Genomic DNA, 24067 nt, shown 5'->3' on the forward strand with positions numbered 1-24067 from the left:
TCTTCATCTTTCAGCGGTTGAGCCCTGTTAGGTAAGTTGCCACAACCTTCCTGTTTAACAATCTTCTTCTCTCAGTTGTGCAAATTCGGGGCCGTTTATAACGGATGCACAGTACTTTTTAGACTTCAACTGTCGATGGATGCTGCTGAGAAGGCCCCTCAGCGTGGATGGTTCATACTCTTTGCCATCCGGTTTTTTCAAACTCATGAAAAAAGAGCAGAGAATTTTGCATAATTCTTGTGGTTGGATGGTGCTAATGTTTCTTTTGTCCCCGTGTTTCGCCATAAACATCGATAGGCGACGTATAGATCGTAAACCGTTTTTCGGAGAATGTTCTTGTTCTTGTTTGTCTGAACGAATGAGTCTATTGGAGAAAAATCATAAATCATGGATGACTCACTTTTTTCTTCATCGACTTCGTCATTCGCGTCATCACCAAACATGTCTTCGAACAGCTCATCACTCAAAAATTCTTTCAGTGTTGACAAATCGGTTTTCGTGGCAGTTGCCATTTTGTTGCAAAAGTAGTTCTTCATGAATATGTAATTACTAATTTACATAGCTTGACCTTCCGGTTGATCCCATGTACTACTAATTTACATAGCTTGACCTTCCGGTTGACCTCATTTACATGATATACACACGTGTGATTTGAACGATTTTTATCTCACGGGTATCTCTCTCACGTATGTAGGATAAAAATTGATTCGACCTTTTCACTTTGACAGTAAGAACAACTTACGGGTGCAAGGGAAGCGTTCTGGACAGCGCAGTGACATTCTAAAAATAGTAACGTAGAAACGGGAATATGGATTGAAGCCACACGAAGGAAGGGAGATAAACGCAAAACACTGGAGAAGATAAGGAAGAGTTACTGGGAATGGTGAAATGAACAGAAAAACCAAAATCGGTTCAGCGCTGCGCGCTGAGAGCACGTGTTGAAATATCTCATCGATGATATTGTGTCCGGGGTGTAGCTGAATACGGTGTCCAAATTTGAAAAAGATCCACCGAGAACTTTGGCGTTGTGATGTGGTCTAGCGGCTTTGGTGTGTCGGTATGGGGGCCCGGGTAGCTCAGGTGGAACCAAAATCGGTTCAGCGCTGCGCGCTGAGAGCACGTGTTGAAATATCTCATCGATGAGGTTGTGTCCGGGGTGTAGCTGAATACGGTGTCCAAATTTGAAAAAGATCCACCGAGAACTTTGGCCGTGCATCGCGAACAGACAGACAGACAGACAGACAGACAGACAGACAGACAGACAGACAGACAGACAGACAGACAGACAGACAGACAGACAGACAGACAGACAGATAGACAGACAGACACTAGTCGTATATATATATAAAGAAGATAGATGCTTAAGGGACATGGGCTTGGAGTTTCTGATTCATATTTGTGAGATAACCGAGTCACGTAGTGTACGGTACATCATTGAGAAGGTATAGTCCGTATTAGTATTCATTAAACACGAATTTTTCCTCTTTTTTCCAGGATAATAATCACGAGAAAATAACAGAATCAATTCCCTTTAGTTTTACAGCAGCGACTACGATCCCATCACTCGTTAGTGCATATATATGTTTGGTTATTCGTTGGATAAATATGTTGGTTGGTATGTTGGTAGAATGGTAAACAGTATAAATATTGTGTGGTTATGAATGTTACATGTGTGTACAAGAATAAAGCTATTCATGAATTAACATTTTTCTTTGTTTTTGACAATTTTACAATTTTCGTTAGAATTTATATGTGTCATTTGTAACGTAATTATCTTTGTTAAATTCGTTTTCACTGCACGTATGGTGGCGCAAATCGAGCAGTGGATAGCGCTTGCGAAACTCTGTCTTTACGTGTAACTCGTGTTATCCTGAGAGAAAAAGAAAAAGTTGATGAGAAAAAGAAGTGGCTTTGAAATGTCTGCGTTAATTCTGTGTCACGTAGAACTTTAATCAAGATTACATATCACGTCAGAGAATGCGACGATTATCTAGTTTGGTTGATAAGGCCGGATGGATTTCTAACGTCGGAAATTGCGGTGTCAGGCGTTTGAAACGAAAAGTGCACATTTTATTTCAATTGCACACAAAAAGTAAGTATCAGCTACACTTCTTAAAAACACGCATAGACGCTAAAACATGTTGTCTTTTTACTTGCAAATCCAAAAGATTCAGTGTCCAGATCTTAGGAAACGCACTATATACCCAATAGCACAGCGAGAAGAACGCTATAAAGTGTGCCCCTGCGTTGAAAAATGAGTCGGGAGTATAGAGAGACTAGACAAAGATTATACATCTGTAAACACTGCCCTGCCATATACCTCGGTTGGCGAACATGGTCCTCAAACCAAGACGTTAACCTGAAACTCAAATCGACGTCCTTTACTTCTTGTGTCCGTTCTCTTAAGTTTCTGTGTCAATGTTAATCATTTTCTGGCCAGGTTAATTTCCACTTTCATATTAACTATTTCGTTTGCTTTTGCTCCTCTCAATTATCAACGCTAAAGCAGCAAGGTTCAGGTAGAACACTTTTTTTTTAATCACAGCATCTTAGTTTAATTCACAGGAGCCAGGTTGCGGACGCTGATATAAGCGGATTGCTCCTTCAGAGACATCAGTTTGATAGTGCGGTCAGCCGTGAAGACTAACGGTAAGTCATACAAGGAACTTAGTCGATAAATATCGACAGGGGGCCGACTAATGGTTTAAATGTGAAATGTGTGTATAATAATGGGTGTGGGTCTGAAATGAAGTTAGGTAGTAGTTAACATTTGTTTTGAATAATTATTGGTATTTTGACAATGTGGGTAGCATGGAAATGTAAGCATTTGAATGTAAGTCTTAGGTACCATTGTACCCAGGAAGAGAGACCAGAGATAGGAGTAGGTTGCAATAGCTTGTGTGGTCTTTGAGTTTTGTTTTTGGAAAGATATTGTTAAAGAAAAAGAAGACAATTACAGTAATGCAATATTTATTGTGAAAACCAACGATTGTACAAAGAACATGTGAAGCAACATTATGTCTATGATGATGTGAAGAAAATTAGTTATGATTTATACTATTATTATTTAGACTTGAGACTGACAGTGTTGTGACGAGCGTTGGCTAATGGTAACGAGTACATATGTGTGTAGTTGTGGTGTGTGTGTGTGTGTTTGCGCGTTGGTTTGGATTATGGGTGTAATTTGTAAAACAGATGTGACAGTAATAATGGAGTTCACATCAGTGAGGTTAGTTTGAAATGGAACACACGCACGTTTTTGAAAAAAACAATATGAAATTTTGAACCATGAGATCTTTATTAAATAATAAACTGAACATCAGCAAAACATCAAAGCAATTATTAATAAGGTTTGAAAAGCTTGACTTACTATGTTAAATAGTGGATTGAAGGCTAAAAACATCATTTATAAATTACATCTGAGATAGGGAGGGCGGGTGGGGGAAGTGCTGAAAGTGTGGATGAGAATTAAAAAAAATGCTGAGTGACAACAGGGAGGTTAAAGGCTGCCCTTTTCGTAGCGTTCATTAATTAATTCCTATTGTTTACATGTGCCAATAATGTTATAAAACTGTACCTAAGGGGACATAATAACGATTGGCTGTAGCTTTCGAACACAGAAAAAAAATATTTCAGTATTGCAAAGTGGTTTTGATAGTGTCGAATGTAAACAGAACAGTCTCAAAGTGAAAGTGGATGTTTTCCGGAAATTGCGAAGTTAACAAGAATACCGGCAGAAAAGCGCGCTGTCCTGCTTAGCACAATACGCTACCGCACTAATCTGGCGTGTCAATATCACTACGTTTTGGACGTGGAGGGTGAGCGATTTCCTTCCGCCCTCAGCTAATTCAAGAAATCACCCCCCTCCTAGGTACACGTGCACTCAAGTTAACCTCTGCTTTGACCTGTGTGCCAAGAGTCAGATTAGAGAGAGAGAAAGCGAGAGTGAGAGAGAGAGAGACACACACACACACACACACACACACACACACACACACACACACACACACACATAGACAGACATAGAAAGACAGAAGCGGAGAGACTCAGAGGGAGACAAAGACATACATACAGAGAGAGAGAGAGAGAGAGAGAGAGAGGGAGAGAGAGAGAGAGAGAGAGAGAGAGAGAGAGAGAGAGAGAGAGAGAGAGAGAGAGAGAGAGAGAGAGAGAGAGAGAGAGAGAGAATGTAACTGATCTCGTGAGAACGGTTGAGGCCTTGCAAGGTTTTGACAGCAACAATAATTATTGTAGTTCTCTAAGACTTTATTTCTGTTTGATTTGTAATATATAGGGAAGACATATTTATCAATTGATCAACAAAATACACCATAATACAAAACGACACAACATTGTTAAAATCATTATTGGCCAACGTTGAACGTTTACGAAGGCCTCAATCTTCCCGCGCCGTAGACCAGATTAATAGGTGCTTGATTTTGGTATTTTGATTTACATAACATTAAACCTTTCTTGGGGTTCATGGTCATGGCAACAGCCTTATTAATATTATATGATGTATGATTTTATATTTCAGCAAATGTGAATTACATGTCATCATACCAAACTGTCATACATTTTTATTCCTACATTATTCTGATTGATCACAACCAAACCTACTATCATTGGACACATCCAAATGCAAGCGCCTGTTTTTGACAACTTGCCATTGATCTAAAAATATATTTTTAGATCAGTGCAACTTGCTTGGATCTCTTGTTTGGCCTGTAGGTAAAATGTACAATGTATTTTCTGATTTGTGCACAAAAGTTTTTCTTGTTCTTCTTTATTTTTTTTTTAACGTAACAATGTTTAATGTCACTGTATGTTTGAAAGACCATGGTCAAATTTGTAAAACAAATGTTAAATTAGAAAATAAATCACATTTTGGTTCATGATTTTTCCTACACCTGTGCTGAAAATAAGACATAAAAATGTTGGTAAATAAGTCACTCAAATGCAGAGTAGTATGAATGGTTTGAGTTTGTTGCGGTTAACCCTGCACAGATCGGCCTATGATGTTTTTGTTGAACAATTTTGCCGTCACACCTCCCATAGAGTGACGTATTTCACAACTTCCTGTGTTACACAAACTCAGTGGTGACCAATTTTGCCTTCACCCCTCCCATAGGGTGACGGATTTCACAACTTTCTACTGATGAACAATGTTGCCTTCACCCCTCCCATAGGGTGACGGATGTCACAACTTCCTGTGTACACAAACTGATGACGTATTTCACAACAAAATGGCGCTGCCCATGGTCAACCTCGAAACTATCCGTATAGAATGGGGGCCTCCTGGCCCCCATAATAACAGATATACAATTAATATGTAAAGCGCTTAGAGAACGTCAAGCGCTATATAAATCTCCTATGTAAATAAATAAATAAATATATATATAGATCGTGCGAGCTAATTATAGAACACCCTGACGAAGGCCACGAGGCCGAAATATTAGTGAAAACGTGAAGGCTTGTTTTGGTTATTTTTTCCATATTTGTTCGTGTATATATATGTCTTTTGAAGAACTGCCTTTAGTAATAGCGATGAAGGAAGTAAGTTGTGGAGGTGGTGGAGGTGGTGGTGGTTGTGGTGATGATGATGCTGACGATGATAATGAGGATGAGGATTATGAGTGTGTGTGTGTGTGTGTGTGTGTGTGTGTGTGTGTGTGTTTGTGTGTGTGTGTGTGTTTGTGTGTGTGTGTGTTTGTGTGTGTGTGTTTGCGTGCGTGTGCGTACGTGTGTGTATGTGTATGTGTGTGGGTGTGTGGGTGTGCGTGCGTGCGTGTGTGTGTGTGTGTGTGTGTGTGTGTGTGTGCGTGTGTGTGTGTTTGTCTGTGTGTGTGTGTGTGTGCGTGCGTGCGTGCGTGTGTGTGTGTGTGTGTGTGTGTGTGTGTTAGAGGGGGGGGAGGGGCTGAGGCATAGCCGATTTGAGAGATTTATACACTGCCATGTTAGACAAACTCAGTCGTCCATCACTTTCATCCTTGCATGTATAATAACTGGTTCATACAATGTTATACACAGAAGAATAAACTGTTTACGGAGGGGCCGAGGCACTGAATTTACACTGCGAATGTTTGTTTTGCCCTCAGTTTTGTTTGAGTTACGGTGTTGAGATGTGTGTGCGAGTAATGCTTCGTCACAGCTATGAAAACCGTGTCTTAATTAAATACAACAGCCTCCCTGTGAAAACTAGGTTTTAGAATTCAAGAACACGTACCATGCACCATTTATAAATGCCGATTTCATCTCTACTTCTAATGTACTCCACTACTTGGTCTCCGTGTTTGTATGTTTACAGTTCCGAGCTCGGTTCAGCGGTTGCTCTATCGCAGAAACACATCGCAAGTCGGACCGCCAGGAAACATTTCACAGCCGTTTAGAATTCTTCTTCAGTTGTTCTTTACTGTTGTTGCAACTAATAATTCCTTTAGTATTGGTGTGATTTTAATTGGCTTTATATGATAAGAAAGCCAATGGAAGAACCAGGTAGATTGTATGCAAAAGTGCAAAAGCACGCAGCGTGCTCACACACATATTTATTCTTACTTATTTATTTACTTATTTTCAGTTCAAGCGAGAGTGACTATAGACCAGTGACTCTCAGCCGCAGGAGAGCAACAGACAACAAGTTATTTACACTTGTTTGAAACAAAATCGACAGCACCTTGTAAACTTGACTGCCATGCGCTGTCTCGTACTGACCTTTCTCATCTCAGCTGCTTTTGCCTTATCCGAAGGTAAGCATCTCTTGGTTTCGTATCGTCCGTCCGTTTTAAATAAAAACGATCTAAAAATAACTTTATCTTATTCTTCATCATTTTCTGTGTGTTTGCCTTTTCATCATTGTGTTTGCCTTTTCACGGTTTTGTTTGTTTGTTTTTTGTTGTCTCTCGCGCTGCTCTAAAGTCATCTGTAAATGTAGTATTTGGACCTTACACATGTTTTACATGTCCGTCTATGTCTGTTGTTGTCTCTCGCGCTGCTGTAAGTTTGTGTTTGGACCCCTTGCACATGTTTTACATGTCTTGTGTTCGTCAATCGACGTGGCTTGTATTATGATCACAACTGACTTTCATTCTCATTGTCCGTGCATGAAACTATTCAGTTGTATGGGTAGTATTGACAACTATCATCAACGACAATTGGAGACTGACACGTAGTAGCAAAAGTAGTAGTAGTGTTAGTAGTGTAGTAATGGCTGAACTGGTGGCCACAGAGGTAGTCGTCATCACTTGACGTGGTGTTGTTATATATATACGTTGAAGTAGTAGCGGCAGTGCAGTCTGTAAAATGTAGTGGTGGTCGTCGTTGTGGTTTGTCCTCCAGCCATCGCCGTCATGATGATGATGATGATGATGATGATGATGATGATGATGATGATGATGATGATGATGATGATGATGATGATGATGATGATGATGATGACGACGATGACGATGACGATGACGACGATGATGAATTTCCTAGTGGGGTGCTGAATGGGATTGTTTAGCCTGTTTGTTCCACAATCATTGACGTTTCCAACGGTGCACCTTACCTGACCACAATACTCAGGCTAAGTTGAGGCTTGCATCACCATCAGATCCTATACCTACACGATGGAGTAGGGGAAGGGCTCCTAATATGGACCGGCTCCTAATATGGACCACCTCCTGTTCTGACAAACTAACGGCGCTAGAGCGCTCAAAAAAGTTGTATTCGCTGTATTCACCCTCTCTGGATAACTTGCACATGTCAAAACAGTTGCAGAAACACAAATCTCAAAACCGTTAGGCTTTTTCTCTTTTTTTTCACTTTTGGCAGCGTTCAATCTAAATTTGCCGTCTAAAACGGACTCGTTTCTGTCCACAGCCAAAGCTTTTATCACACAAAAATTGCCGCTTTATATGACAGCTAAGACCGTATTTGGTACATTTTAGCAGTGTTGACCCCGAGTATCTACTGCAAACAAAAAATAATAGCAAAATCTCAAAGTATGTGCAAGTCCCCGAATATGGACCACCTTCAACAAATCGAAGAAAATAAAAGCTAAAGGCTATTTTCATTAATTCATTAAGACGCTTGCTGGAAATAACCTATAACTAGCCCTCGAGATTTAAAAAAAATATAACAAAAAATCTTCTTTTCGTGGAAGTTGATAATTCCACTTATTTTCCCTCTGTTTTTGACATATAAGCTTCTTTAGTTTCCTGGTGTGCTCCAAATAATGCTCTCATCAACCCGAAACATATAAATCTAGAGCATATTTTAATTAGTCTGACTTGTACACTAAGTTGTATCATGTTATTTTGAAGTATAGGGGGCTTTTTACAGTGATTGGTTTAAGCGTGTTTTATTCAATTGTTACAGTGATTCGTGAAGGCCGCTTGACTGGTCCATATTAGGCGCCCCTCAAAAGACCCCTCAATGTAAGACTTGTTCCCTTTTTAGACCTTTGTTTTTAAGATGTTCTGTTCAAATCCTCTGTAGATTTACTCCCAAGTTTTGACTAAATGTTTTAACATAGAGGGGGAATCGAGACGAGGGTCGTGGTGTATGTGTGTCTGTCTGTGTCTGTGTGTGTGTGTGTGTGTGTGTGTGTGTGTGTGTGTGTGTGTGTGTGTGTGTGTGTGTGTATGTGTGTACGTGTGTCTGTGTGTGTGTGTGTAGAGCGATTCAGAGTAAACTACTGGACTGATCTTTATGAAATTTTACATGAGAGTTCCTGGGTATGATATCCCCAGACGTTTTTTTCATTTTTTCGATAAATGTCTTTGATGACGTCATATCTGGCTTTTTGTAATAGTTGAGGCGGCACTGTCACACCCTCATTTTTCAATCAAATTGATTGACATTTTTGTAAAGCAATCTTCTACAAAGGCCGGACTTCGGTATTGCATTTCAGCTTGGTGGCTTAAAAATTAATTAATGACTTTGGTCATTAAAAATCTGAAAATTGTAATAAATTTTGTTTTATATAAAACGATCCAAATTTACGTTCATCTTATTCTACATCATTTCCTGATTCCAAAAACATATAAATATGTTATATTTGGATTAAAAACAAGCTCTGAAAATTAAAAATATAAAAATTATGATCAAAATTAAATTTCCAAAATCGATTTAAAACAATTTGCTCTTTTGCTTGTCGGTTCCTGATTCAAAAAAACATATAGATATGATATGTTTGGATTAAAAACACGCTCAGAAAGTTAAAACGAAGAGAGGCACAGAAAAGCGTGCTATGCAGCACAGCGAAACCACTACCGCGCTAAACAGGCTCGTCAGTTTCACTCCGTTTTGCACAAGCGGCGGACTACGGTCATTGTGAAAAAATGCAGTGCGTTCAGTTTCATTCTGTGAGTTCCACAGCTTGACTAAATGTGGTAATTTCGCCTTACGCGACTTGTTTCAGATTTGTTTAGATCTTAAAAGGGGGGTTCCACTGTAGAAGGTAGTGAGTTGACAACGAATACACAGCGTGTGCTCCACGTGTGTCTGGCGTTGGTCTAGTTCCTCTGCGCGTGTCTGGCGTCCTTCTGGCGTGTACATTCATGCGTCGAGCTCCGCGCACATTTTTGTGCATGCTTAAAAATCCCAACGCACACAGCGAATGACAACGAATAAATAGCGTTGGTCCAGCGCGCTCGACGAACGAGTAACGAATATTGACGCACACCCAGCGAACGACAACGCACTAGTCAAAATTGCGATTTTTTAAGTGCGCTAGCCGTGCGTCGTGTATGTGTGACTCTCCCCGGCTTACTCGTAAGTAAGAGTATACATATTATGGCACACACACACACACACACACACACACACACATACACACACACACACAGTAGTGCTTCCTGGCATCGCTTCGTTCGTAGTCACCTTTTCCACAATATGCCTATGTCTCCTTTTTGTTTTTTGTTTTTGTTTTTTTTTGCTTAACGCCCAGCCGACCTCGAAGGGCCATATCAGGGCGGTGCTGCTTTGACATATAACGTGTGTCACACACAAGACAGAAGTCGCAGCACAGGCTTCATGTCTCACCCAGTCACATTATTCTGACACCGGACCAACCAGTCCTAGCACTAGAGACATCCAGATTTGCCTTCGTCAAAAGTTCGTGAGTTCCGATCTTCGCGAGTTTATTGAAGTGGTGACGTCACATCCCGTCACGGTCACCACTTTCCAATTTCGGTCCAGATCTACGCGAAGTTCTTCGTGCGCGTTCGTCTGTTTTTCGAAACAGTGATGACGAGTAGTGTTATATATGACGAGTATTTTTTATCGGAATATTCCAGACATCTGAATATGCTGGGTTCACACGCAACACTGACAATTTTTTTCGATTTTTAGATTCATTCCTGTAAAATCTCCAAACTCTAAAACAAATAGGCCTAGTGGAAACAAGTGTCTTGTGCAAGAGAGATCAAGGGAGATAATTGGCAGCATATGTCGCCCGTCGACTCAAGTTCTGAGTTTTGTGTGGGTATCCGTGTTCATGCACTAGGCCTCCAAAATGAACAGTTTACAGATGCACAGTCCACAGAAGCGTCGTAAAGATATTAAACTTTAACACTGCGCACATAAAACATATTTTTAACATTATGAAAAGGACTAAAAGTACTCGCGAAGATTGCTGATTGAGGTTCTTCAAACACGCCTTTTTCACCACGCAGATCCCGGTCTTCGGCAAGCAGTCACTGTGGTGGGCGAGAAAAACCCAGCGCATGCGCATTGAGGCACACAGTTAAAAATAGAGAGGAAATCCCCACCACCGACGAATGTTCGTCTGACGAAGGTTGAATCTGGATGTCCCTAGACCCCATAATGCCAGACGCCAGGCGGAGCAGCCACTAGATTGCCAATTTTAAAGTCTGCCTAAGTCTACTGGTTGTTTAAAGTTTATGAAAGAGTTGCATGTTAAGCTAGGCCACTAATCAACAAAAATTGTCTGGATTGTCTGACGATATAATTCTTCACTTATTGCCAGGTGAGCAAAAACACAGTTTCAATTCAGGACAACTCTCCCAAGGCTGCGCGCTCGCGTGTGTTTCATATTCACGTAACCTGATCACATTTGTGTTTCAGACGATGGAAAGACTTACTGGATGGAGCAAGCACAGCAAACGCTGAGGAACGCCATTTTACAACGCCATAACATGAAAGTGGCCAAAAACGTAATCCTGTTGCTAGGCGACGGTATGGGCGTATCCACGGTAACTGCAGCACGCATCTACAAGGGACAGAAGGCAGGACAGACTGGGGAGGAAACGCAGCTGAACTTCGAGAAATGGCCACATGTTGCGCTGTCAAAAGTAGGTTCAATGACCAATATTGACCGTATAGTTCTGTGGATGTTCTTACGTATGGTGCACTTTATTCTACTATTGGTGAAACAGTTACTTCGTTAGAGGATAGTCACTTTTTTTGAAAATTGTAGACTTGGTTGCCTACTTGCATTGGGCGAGTAAGTTCTTTAACTCATGCAGTGATTTCATCATTTAAACAGTAAGTATTGCGTTTGGTTCGGTTCAGTTCGGTTTGATGGTTGTCCTCTTGGTCCAAAGAAGGCTTTTTCATTTTGCAATTCATCGATGTACTCAGACGTTGCTCTGCAACTCCGAGCTGGAGGCGCAGAGTCTGGAACAGTGGAGGTACTGTCGGTTGTCGTACTGTACACTGTAAACTATTCAGAAGAGTTCCGCTAAAAACAGACTTATTATAACCAGTTTTGAGCACATCATGGCACAGCATAGCACATGGACCACATGTGTTTATAATGTGCTACATGCAATTTTGACTGTTGAACTGTGTACTATGTCAAACTTCAGAACAGGTTACAGTAACTGTGTTCGCAGTGAAACACTTCTAGTTTAGAGTGCCGGTGTAACACGAGAAAATTACTCCCACGAGATTTTTACTCCGGAGTAAAAAGTCCGTACGAAATTCTTACTCCGAGTACACCTTTCGTACGAGAAAAGAACTCCTCACGAAATTTTGACTCCCCAAATTTGTACTTCCAGTAAAAATATCGTACGCGAAAATGGGATGCAGGCAAAGGGATAATTCCAATATGTGATCTCGCGCAAACAAATGTCGCGCTACCCTCCCTCCACCCCTTTCACCACCAAGACTAACAGGGGACAGGGGAGTAATAGTTGCGTACACCTGGCGTGGGAAGTAGATTGCTCGTGTTAGGGGGGAATAATTTATTCGTTACTTATTCTTACCACAGTCACTTCGTTGTTTAAATTTCGTTATTTATTCGTCAGGGGAGTAACATTTTCGACAAAAATGTTGACTCGGAACACACCTGTCGATGGAAGTTATTTTCTCGTGTTATGGGGGAGTAGGTTTTTTTTTGTAAAGGGAGTAAAATGTTAGTACGAAACTGATTTTTACTCCGGAGTAAAGATCTCGTGGGATTAATTTTCTCGTGCTACACCGGTGGTGCTCCCCTACCACCTCCTTCTTTACCACCATGTTCTACATGTTCACAGACATACAACACTGACCGCCAGGTGCCGGACTCAGCGGGCACGGCCACAGCCTACCTGTGCGGAGCCAAGGCCAACTACGCTACGCTCGGAGTGGACAGTCGTGTGGCACGTGCAGACTGCTCCAACATTGGGGACACCGATACACACACCACCTCCATCCTCGACTGGTCGCTGGCGGCTGGTACGTTTCCAGACAGGGCCAACTCAAACAGAGTGTCTCCAGCTTTACATTATTTGGGCGAAGTCTACTTCGCGAAGCTCGCAGACGAAGCCTTGGCTCTGAATGTTCGGTAAAAAGACTTCACGAAGCTCGCAGCACGAAGCCTTGGCTCTGAATGTTCGGTAAAAAGACTTCGCGGAGTCTTTGCAAAGTCAACTTCGGGCTCAATTAAGGAAGGCCTTGAGACTTCATAAATAGTAGTCCCCATCTTTGTTGTCTATTTTACGGGGCTGAGTTTCGATGTGGTCTATAACACTCTGTTTCAAGCTGCTTAGTTAGTATGTGCAACACCAGTTAATTCTTCGCTAGCTGGACGCGCGTTAATCTTATCCATCAGGACGTTTACAACTTTCGTTGTGTCCATGTGACATCATTTTGGAGCGATTTTGTCCGAAAAAAATGGAGTGATGTATATAATTATGCTGTTCGCTGTGTTAAAATACGGAAGGAAAAAGGGGGAAGCTTGATCTCTAACACTAAACAAATGAGACAGAGGATCCACTATCCAACTTCAGTCTACTTCTTGCCTTGGACGTTTTTGCATTTAAAGTTAACATTCAAGTTAAAAGTCAACATTCAGGAATGACAGTTGTGGACTAGTTTTTTGTATCGGCCTACCAAAATGGTCCCTTTTCATAGTCGTTGTAATCGTTGTTCAATATGTTTCTGCTGCATGCCTTGCTATTGAACGTTAAAGGTTGTTCAACGGTAGTTTTATCTTGTGAATTAAACGAAACATTCAAAGTACTTTTTCTTGATTTATAATTGTGCGTGTACCTTTCAGGTAAATCGGTGGGGCTGGTGACTACAGCCAGAGTGACCCACGCCACCCCGGGTGCAGGCTACGCGCACACACCCGAGCGGAACTGGGAGACGGACAAGGACATACCCGACTCCTGTCCCGGTGTCAAGGACATTGCCTACCAGTTGCTCAAGGACAACGCTGACATCCACGTATGTTCTGAATTTTAGTTTAGGCTTAAACCTTCAAAGATCTCAGAAAAAAAGGAAGTAAGCGTCCCAATGCATACGTATACGTCATGTGCAAAAGAGTAAGTGAGAGTTATGCCCTTTTAGGCTAGGCAGATTTCATCAGATTTCACCTCCTGTGTGAACAAATTGCTATAAAATTTATTTCACCTTTTTTGTACTCTACATGCATCCATTGATCAGGTAAAACCGAGTTGGCCAACGTTTTCCCATGCGAACTATATTTTTGAAGCTTTTAAAGAATGATGACAACTGCGCAATAACGGTATTCCGAATATGCTCCGTCCCTCACTTCTCACGTCTATAACATGTCTTATTTTAAGGGATGTGCCATATGTCACTCATATAGTATGTAAGAAAAGCACATTCAGTTGATAAATAGGTTCAATTGCATTTATTTAGCGCGAAATAACGTAGCCGAAGCTCAAATCTAGCGCATTCGGTGTGGTTTCACAGGGCGCGTCTCCCGGGTCGCGTTTGACAGGTATGTGAGTTGACAATTACTGTGCTGATATTCTCCCTCCTTTACCCGTTACTGTTGCATTACACATGTGAACATGCACACGCACACTCTATTCAACATGACCTCGTACTTACGCTAAAGCCCGTCTTCATCGTCTGATGTACCTACACAGGCAACCTCGGTCACAGTGTTGGCACAGCTCTCCCCTCTGCACTCTCCACAGCCAGACGTACACACGAGGCCGTGTTTTCGGCATGAACATCTTGCTGTTCGACACTCTGTCTTGCAATTGCATCGGATGACATCGAGTAGATCACCAGGAGCAGCAGCAATGTCAATGAGAATAGGAAGCATGGCGCCTTGAACAATCTCCCATCCCCAGTCCATCGGATCCAGGAGGAACTGTTCTTGATGCAAGTGCATCCATTCTTGCACCTGGAAGTATGTTCTCATGGAATGGAATTTAGCTGCTGCTGATGTAGGTGGGAGTTTGCAGGGTTGAAACGATGAGGTACATGTAGAGACTTTCTGCATGTACTTGATGTAGCGGAGGAAGTTCAAAGTGTCTCTTTCCTTCCCCCCATAGAGTTCTACAAAGGCCCTTTCTCCTGCTCCTATCAGCTCATCAGTGTGTAACCGAGTGCCGAAACACTACGATCACCTCGGGAGGCGAAGTGCAATCAAACAGGATTGAAAATGTTAGAGCTAATTTCTTAGCCCTATAAAAACTGTTATGCAAACCCGAAGGTTTCCATGAACATACAGACAATCGGAAACCACCAGACCCCATCACAAACAGAATTCTACAATACACCGGTGTTGACTTTTAAAGGCCAACAACTCGGGTGCAGAGTCTGCTGTGAAAGGAGCAGAAGCCTCCCCTGTCACAATCGCCCCCGTTTGAATGAACTTCGTCCCGAAGTTCCGAACCGGGGGACCACTGTCCATCCCAAGTTCGCAGAATGGGAACAGCACGAAAATGTTCAGTGGTCATATTATGCCATTACCTGAACATATCATGCCGAGTCCCATCCCTGCTCGCAAGCACCAGATGTAACCGAGTGCCGAAACACTACGATCACCTCGGGAGGCGAAGTGCAATCAAACAGGATTGAAAATGTTAGGGCTAATTTCTTAGCCTTATAAAAACTGTTATGCAAACCCGAAGGTTTCCATGAACATACAGACAATCAGAAACCACCAGACCCCATCACAAACAGAATTCTACAATACACCGGTGTTGACTTTTAAAGGCCAACAACTCGGGTGCAGAGTCTGCTGTGAAAGGAGCGGTAGCCTCCCCTGTCACAAGTGTCTCTGCAAGGACTGGCGCTGAAGACATGGGCCTGCTGCACGAACACTGTTGACTGGGTCAATTTCGTTAAACACATTGGTTTTCTAATCCCGAATGGACTGCTAATTGTATCGCATCCACCAAAGGCGTGCGCAAACAGGATGTTCTCACAAACTTGAGATCCAAGAACAGTCTGGACTTTTCTGATGTCCGACACTTTTGCAGCTGATTTTGCTGTCGATGATCTCACTGATGTGAAGAAGACGGGGCAGTGATCTGGCGTAAGATGGTACAACAGAAGGATGAGCAGATCGGTGTCCTCGCCAACCAGAATCACGTTTCCCTTCCTTGCCAATTCCAGCGAAGTCTTTACGACGAGCCTATCAGCATCAGCAGTTGTATGGACAGTGTCAAAGCCGTGCTGTGAAAAACGGGAACTAAGGAGGTTGATGAACCGCTGTTTGTTGTTTGGATTCGTCAGGAAGCGCTCCTTTGGTTCGCACAGGACCATGTCACCCTCAAAAGTGATGGCACATGCTGTATTGGCTCTGCTTGTTCTTCGCAAATGGGCTGCATCTTTGGTGGTAGGTCCGCAGCTGTATCCATCAAAAACAACAGTTCCTTTGCCAAAATGACGAATGAGAAAGTCTGCGTAACTCTGAGTAAGCTGGTTGTATGTTGAACCACGGCACCAGGGCAGAAGGTGCAACAGCAAGCCACCATCGATGACATATGTTACATCATCAGGAATAACACCATTTACCTGCTTTGTTGAAGTCCAGATGTAAGTTGCCAGTGCAGCCTTGGTACCTTGTCTTGGCAGACCACCCGAATCAAACAGCGATTCTGGGACACTGCACATCTCAAAGGCAAAGGCGTCCTCAAGACATCCGTTGGTGTTCTTCACAGTTGTCACTAGTCTCTGGAACAACAGCATGGAGTCAACATGTACTAGATCATCGTGCAGATTGGACGACTTGGCTTTCAGAGCCATGGTTACAGCTTGATCCTTCTTTTTAAAGGTGAAATCCACAACATTATTTCCGATCATGCTGCTCAGAATCTTGTTTCCTACGCCTTTTGCTTGTTCTGCATTCACAGTAGCTTCAGCTTCTTTTCCGCTTGAAATGGATCGGAGGGCTGTATCCACAGTGAAAGGGTTCCTATCAAGCAGATATCTCAAGATCAGCTGAATGTCTGTGTGATCTCGCTTCTGCCTTGCCACGCTCAACTCTTTGTGCTGCGTTTGTTGCTCGCTAGAATGGAATGCAACGTCTGTGACAGACTGCATTGCGTCGGGGATTTCTGCACAGGCAGGCATACACATTAGTAGGTGGGAGATCAATGCCATATGGTTGCGCAGCATTCAGTTCAAATTTCCGTACCTCTGTGTAAGAACAGCTACAGCCAAGGTGGCTGAGGGTATCGATCAGAAACCGTGAACCGAATGATCGGTGCATTTGCACGCCAAGTGCAAACTGCAATGGTGCAATAACAGTGTTTGGCCTACTGAGCTGAATGATTGCTTGTCCTATTGCACTGATATAATGTTAGGTAACCTTGAAAGAAATACATGTACATATCCACTAACAAATGCACAGATTAATAAATAAACGCAACGTAAGTAGGTGAAGCTGAACATGGAAAAAACCTTATTACCTAACAGTCACATGCACGATCCACGTTGTTCTCAATGGACATAATTTCACAAGGCACATAGACAAAGACTGAATCTGCAATCGCCTAATAATCATTATAATGCGAGCAGTGAAATGCGCCCCTGGGAAACAAACAAATATATCTATACATAGATGAGACCAATAAACTGCTTATGCCATGCTGATTAAGCTATCGTGTGATGTTATTGAATAGTTTCCTTGGGTAGCTTGTGAAAAACTGTCGCTCCGAAAACTAAAATAAAATGTACGATATTTCGGACTCGTCGCATGGTTTTTTCCCGGCCAACTCGATTAGATGTGTGCAGGCACACTGAAATGAATCAACTGCACCTAAAATGAATTTTATAGCAATTACTTCGCACACATCCAAACGCTTCCCAGCCTATTTCTTGCCTTTGTTTTTCAGACCTTAAAATATCGCTCTGCTTCTTGTGTTTAAGATTTAAACCTCCAAAGATAATGTACTCATTCCACTAGATTAAACCCACGAACCCAGGTATATTACACAACAAGCTGTGAAGGCTTAAGCCTAGGTAAATCAATTTCGTGTGTTTCAACTGCACGGATCAAGCTTACCTGGTAAAAATATGCTTGTTTTCAGGTGATGCTTGGAGGTGGCAGAAGAGAGTTTTACAACCGCAAAGACGGGCGAAAACTTCCGGAAGTTGGTATTGTACATAACCGTTAGTAAAAGAATAAGTGATGCCCCTTCGTACATGGTTGAAATGTTTCTGGTGATCTCAACCAAAGTAGCTTTACAGCAACATACAAATTAAGTTGTTATGTTTTTGCTTGATGTTTGTTCTATTTGTATTGTTTTATATTGCATTTGTGTTTAGTTTGTTTGTTTGTTTGTTTGTTTGTTTGTGTCTGAAGAACCCAGTTTGTTATTACATTTTAAAACGTTGTATTACTGCTGTTTTACGACACTGAACCCAATGTTCATGCAAAGTCTATAGTTTAGTTTGTTTGATTGTTTCCTTTTTCGTTAGAAGAATAACACACACAAATCTCTCTTCTTTTGTACAGGAGTGGTTGGCGGATAAGCAAGAGAAAGGATTATTGGCAAAGTATGTGCAGAATGCAACAGCTTTCAGAGCAGTCTCTGCGGCAGACACAGACTATCTTTTAGGTTGGTTGTTTGTGTAATTACTTAAAAAAGAAAGTAAGAAAGAAAGAAAGAAAGTAAGAAAGAAAGAAAGGAAGTACGAAAGAAAGAAAGCAAGAAAGAAACAAAGAAACAAAGAAAGAAAGAAAGAAAGGAAGAAAGAAAGAAAGAAAGAAAGAAAAAAAGAAAGAAAGAAAGAAAGAAAAAAAGAAAGAAAGAAAGAAAGAAAGAAAGAAAGAAAGACAGACAGAAAGAAAGACAGAAAGAAAGAAAGAAAGAAAGAAAGAAAGAAAGAAAGAAAGAAAGAAAGAGAGTGACAATGCATTACGACACATGGACAAATATGATTGATACGGCAATATTCTATAATGTTCAGTCTCGTTTTAAACATTCACCACTCCGGATTCCTAAGAATACATATTGACTCAACAACGGTGTACTAGTTGTTTCAGGCTTTCTCTATTTGACAGTTCCAATTACTCTGTGCAGGCTTGTTTGCGGAAAGCCATATGACATACGAGCTGTCAAGAGACAACAGCGAAGAACCTTCCCTTTCCGAGATGACAAGAAAAGCAATTGAAATCCTGCAGAAAAACAACAAGGGATTTTTCTTACTGGTTGAAGGTACGAAAGGCAGAGCATCCTTTGCATAGTTTTATTTGTGTCCTGTTGTGCGATGCCCTCACTTAATGAAGACACGTTATTTCACTGTGATGCTATACGTTCTTCAAAGACGGGGATGCCTATCCTCAAAGCATTGTAGTTGTCATAGGTGTAGTTTTTTATAAATGGACTACCGACTTAAAGACACGCACGCATTAGCTATGCGCGTGTGCGTGTATGTATGCATTTGTAGACTGCGTGCGTTCTTACGCCCATGAGACCATTACCATGTCCGTTCGTGTTTGCAATATAGCTTTGACGGTGGCTCGTAGCCTACTTTAGCGAACGGTTTAAACAGTATTTTATTCACAAACACACACATGATAATACAACATGTTTACAATGGAGCACAACCAGTTTAAAACTTATAATAAGTAAGTACTTTAGCGAATATACATTTCTTTATTTTATATCTGTTTTCATTATTATCATCATTTGCTGTGATGCAGGAGGTCGCATAGATCACGGTCACCATGACAACTACGCAAAACGTGCGTTGGAAGAAACTGTTGCTTTTGACGACGCTGTGGCCGTTGCCATGGAGATGACAGGGGACAACACTCTTCTTGTGGTCACGGCCGATCACTCTCACGTGTTCAACATCGCGGGTTACGCTAGTCGTGGCAATAATATTCTCGGTAAGACTGTTTCTGTGGAGTTGATGTGTTTTGTGTGTGTGGTTACGTGGGGAGGGGGGAGGGGGAAGGGGGGGTCGGTTTTTTGGTGAGTGGGTTCGCGTGCGTATTGACTGTACTCGACCATTTAACGGATAGAAGTTATCCAGATACACGTGTTCGTTTAGTTTGAAAGTTGGTTGCAGATGTTTCCATGATTATAATAACAAGAGGATGCAAGTCGCTTGTTCAGTTCAATGTTTTTAGGTGCCAGGAGATTGGTTCCACTAACCCTCACCTGCTCTTGTGGCACATGGCGTGTGCATTTAAAGCGCTTACGTCCCTTTGTTTCTCTAACTTTCCCCCCTTTTTATGGGAATGGGGTTTATGAGGGTGCCCAACCGATTCATTGCGTTTCCTTACGAACGTAAATCTACATCAGATTTGATCATATTTAATATGATAAACAGCAGCGTAAGTATAGTAAAAGTAGCTGCAGTGGTAGGCTACATGTAGTAAGAACAAATGAACGGGGGGAGGAGAACGTTTTGTAGCATTAGAATAGTCACAGTAGTCGCCGAAGTAGTATTAGTAGTAGTTCATGCAGTAGTAGTAGTAGTAATAGTAGTAGTAGTAGTAGTAGTAGTTGTGTTCAACTCTTCTTTGCAGGTGTGGTTGACAAGGTGGACCCGGGGCAAGAACCCACAGACAGCCTGTCCTACACTACCCTCGTCTACGGCAACGGCCCCGGGCCGGGGCGTGAGCAGAACGTGTCTGCAGTCGATGCCAGTAAGCCAAGCATGGTCAATTAATGTTTCTCTCTTGACAAGAGTTTGCCTCTAACCCCCTGCATGTGTGTCAGGTCTGGTGGACAAGGTAGACGAGGTGCAGAAGACGGTGGACAACATGCCCTACACTACGCTGGTGTACGCCAACGGACCTGGCCCTGGCCGCGAACAGAACCTGACTGGCGTGGATACCAGTAAGATTCTGTGTGGTGTAGCTTGTACCTGAGATACCAGTTACAGTCTGGTGTAGCTGTAAAGCTGGTAGTATGCGCCTGATATAGCTATGTCGCCGGAATATCAGAAAGCGTTTGGTTTGGATATGTAGCTGCGATACCAGTAAGCGACTGATCTACGTAGCCTTGTAGCTGAGATACCAGTCAGATTCTGATGCGCCTGGTATAGCTGTGTAGCCAGAATGTCAGAAAGCGAATGGTTTAGCTATGTAACTGTTTTACTATTAAGCATATGATGTACGTAGCCTTGTAGCTGAGATATTAGTAAGATGTTGATGTAGCTAAGAAGCTGGTATGGTGTACGTAGCTTTGTTGTTTGGATACCAGTAAGGTTCTGGTAGTAAGCGCCTGGTATAACTACGTAGCCTCATAGCTTGGAGTGCATAGCCTTGTAGCTGCGAGAAGCATTTGGTGTACGTAGTTTTGTAGCTGGAATACCAGTGAGCGCCTGCTGTAGCCTTGTAGCTGAAATGCCAATGAGTGTAATTGAGCAAATAGCTGATTGTAAGCGTCCGGTAGGGGTATGCAGGTGCAACATCAGTGAGCGGCTAGTCGATTTGTGTTACTTGTGCAGAAAATAGCAGGCTCAGTAATCACATACCAATTGTTTGTGTCACTCTTCAACAGAAATGAACGATTTTTGTAGCCCCGTGAACAAATACGAGCAATTTGTGTAGCTTAGTCGACAGAAACGAATGTATTGTGTAGATCATTGGATATTTTATATGAGCGATTGATTATTTCTCCACACAAAGACAACCGATTAGTATAGCTTTGTAAAGAGACAGACAATGTGTGTGGGCTCTGTAGATAGAGATGAGCGATGTGTATAGATCAGTAGACAAATGCGTATGAGTTGAATAGCTCCGTTGACAGAGACTATAACTGCGTTATGGTTACGCATGAGCTGCCAAGAGTGTTTGGAGCCGGCAGTCAGTAAAACGCTCAATGCCGAATTTCGCAAGGAAGGCATATTTTTAAGTTTTCGCCTGTATACTTCACAACGGTCGACCACCAGGTTGAATCTTTTTAGCGACATTTCCTAAGACGAATTGCACTTCTAAGAAGGATGGCACTTTGAATTGTTGTTACAACCCCCCCCCCCCCCCCCCCCCCCCCCGTATTGTCCCCTGCGGCCGACGACTAAGTTGAATCTTGAAATTGCTAGCGACATTTTCTGAGAAGGACGGCACTATTCATTATCTCCCTGTATTGTTCACAACGGTCGACGAATACCTTGACTCTTTCTGGCGTCATTTTCTAAGAAGTTTAATTAATTGTACCCCTGTATTTTTCTGGCAACGTATTTCGAGAAGGATGGCATTTCCAAATATACTCTTGTATCGTTCACAGCGGCTGACGACTACCGCTTCCAGAGGCTGGTTCCCTTCCAGCCGGAGTGGGAGACTCATGGTGGGGAGGACGTGGGTATCTACGCCACAGGGCCCATGTCCCACTTGTTTCACGGGGTGCACGAGCAGAACTACATCGCCCACGTCATGGCCTACGCCTCCTGTGTGGGGCCCAACAACAAGCATTGCGAAAACCCTGAAGATGAATATTCATGTTCAGGGGCGACTGCAGTTGTGAACTGTGCTGTTGTTGTACACATGATAATTATTCCGATGATAGTTTGTCTGTTAGTGAAGAACATGCACACAATGTAGAATCATGTCGTTTTGTATAAGTCTTTTTGTTTTATGAATCAAGTTTTAATCGTATATAGATGGCTCATTAATTTAAAACAGAAAGCAGACCTGTTTACCCCCCCAAATGAAAATCAGGAATGCAACTGGTACTTTTCCGTAATTTGAGGCATCTTTGAGTAATCTTTTTTATCAACCATAAACCAGCTCGAAAACGATTAAACGAAACGTTAATTCGCGCGCTACCATGCAAAACAAGTACAAAATTGATAACCATGTTTAACAGTATTGTACTACACACACAGAAGCTTGATCACACACACCACAAACACAAGACACAGGATAATTGATATATATGCAAGTTAACAAAGACAAGTTTACTTTATCTAAAAAAAACAAAAACAGTATTCAGGGGCGGAGCAAGAGGGCTAGAGTGGGGGGGGGGGGGGGGGGGTACAACCTGGGGTCCGGGGGTTGGGGGGTCTGGCTGACGAATTTTAGCTATTTTATTAACAATTTGTGGCTTATCCTTGATTTTAAACATGATAAACTGGTGTCAGCAGCCACTCGTTATTTCTTTTAAAGTTAGTATTAAATAATGGCTATTTATCTTCATTGATATCTGCTCCGGACAACAACAAAAATTTCACACACAGAAAATGTTTTTGTTTGTTTTTTCCACAGACTGAATTTTTGTGTTTTTTGTTGCTTTTTTGACAGCAAGGGGGGGGGGGGGTCCGGAACCCCTGTAACATTCCCCCCCCCCACCCCCCTACTCCGCCCTTAGACTATTTACAGTCAAGATGCATGTGAACAAAACCACCTTACATTCTGTCACATCAGACATCCTGCATTAAAACCAGTCATAATAACTCGATCTCTCCAGAAGCTACCTTTAATTATAGAGGACCGATTCGTTTATTTCATTTAAACATTTTGTTGTAAGTTTTTCGATTCAAAGAACTGTGATCTTTGCTATATTGGAGAAATATTAATGGAGATCAGTTTTAGACTCAGAAAGACTTGAATTTCGGCAACAGCACAAGTCACTGATGAGCGCCACCAAAGACCTACATCTATGTCTCTGGTGTGACTGACCGTAGTGAGAGATCGGTTCGCAGGTCTGGGAGACTGATTCTGTGGAAGTAGAGACCTAGGTCAAATAAACTCGATGCGAAGCAGGCTTATGTTTTGCCAAACATAATTTCGTGTTTTTGTTTGTTTCCATGTTCATTTGTGTACTGCATTTTGTTAAAACTAATGCTGCGTCTAACCTCGGGACACGTGCCGCGACGTGACTCTAGCTTTGTTGTTGCACTGATCTCAAGTCGATCACCAAAATGAATGTGGTTCGCTCTTCTTAAACTTCACCAGACACCGCCACTTGACTTAATAGTTTTGCCGATATTTCTGTACAACTTTCGCTTTTTTGGTTGGCATTTCGTCCCCACAGAGATCGGACCAATGTCGATCTCAAAACCGCGGAATCCGACAAATAACTTGCTGTGCACATGCGCAGAAAAGGCTGTTTCGGTCAGTCTTGAAATCACAGTCCTGGTGACTACCACAATTTCGACTTCGAATTTTCACGCAGGAAAAAGGTTCTCTCGACCGCAATTTCCGGAATTTTCGGTAGATTTCCGTAATACCGGAATTTAGACCCCAAATCCGTAATAATTCCGGACAATCCGGGAGGGTAAACAGGTCTGAGAAAGTAGCTAGCATGCATTATAATAGACGTATACATATACGTAGAAGCCGAGTGGAAGACAGTCCAGGGCATACAATAGAAAATAATATCAATGCACCTCGTACCTGCTACATTCTTTGACATGTGCACAATATGACATTTCCCAGACATTTCGTCGGTGATTGAACGTGTTAGGA

General features: G+C 42.1%; 1 protein-coding gene across 3 annotated transcripts; it reads left to right on the forward strand.

Annotated features, from left to right (window-relative positions):
• The first annotated feature begins 2571 nt into the window (after positions 1-2571).
• On the forward strand, positions 2572-22283 carry LOC138969097 (alkaline phosphatase, tissue-nonspecific isozyme-like). Of its 3 annotated transcripts, none has more exons than XM_070341804.1 (11): positions 2572-2649; positions 6578-6746; positions 11071-11297; positions 12483-12663; positions 13487-13656; positions 17730-17792; positions 18158-18260; positions 18726-18860; positions 19349-19537; positions 20183-20302; positions 21888-22283. In XM_070341804.1, the coding sequence occupies exons 2-11, from the start codon at positions 6692-6694 to the stop codon at positions 22199-22201; spliced, it is 1557 nt and encodes a 518-aa protein (XP_070197905.1). In that variant the 5' UTR covers positions 2572-2649; positions 6578-6691; the 3' UTR covers positions 22202-22283. The 3 variants fall into 3 exon arrangements, with proteins under 3 accessions (XP_070197905.1, XP_070197902.1, XP_070197903.1); XM_070341801.1 differs by lacking the exon at positions 20183-20302 and adding an exon at positions 20376-20495; XM_070341802.1 differs by lacking the exons at positions 2572-2649; positions 20183-20302 and adding exons at positions 6330-6383; positions 20376-20495.
• The last annotated feature ends 1784 nt before the right edge of the window (positions 22284-24067 follow it).

The sequence above is a fragment of the Littorina saxatilis genome, linkage group LG6 (genome assembly GCF_037325665.1).
Source record: "Littorina saxatilis isolate snail1 linkage group LG6, US_GU_Lsax_2.0, whole genome shotgun sequence".
NCBI lineage: Eukaryota > Metazoa > Mollusca > Gastropoda > Littorinimorpha > Littorinidae > Littorina > Littorina saxatilis.

What these genes read in the sequence shown, in the direction of transcription:
- LOC138969097 (XM_070341804.1), top strand. Translation starts at nt 6,692, where the DNA reads ATGCGCTGTCTCGTACTGACCTTTCTCATCTCAGCTGCTTTTGCCTTA. An exon ending in AGGACAACGCTGACATCCAC is followed by an intron (nt 13,657 to 17,729) that starts GTATGTTCTGAA and finishes GCTTGTTTTCAG; the next exon opens with GTGATGCTTGGAGGTGGCAG. An exon ending in ATTTTTCTTACTGGTTGAAG is followed by an intron (nt 18,861 to 19,348) that starts GTACGAAAGGCA and finishes GCTGTGATGCAG; the next exon opens with GAGGTCGCATAGATCACGGT.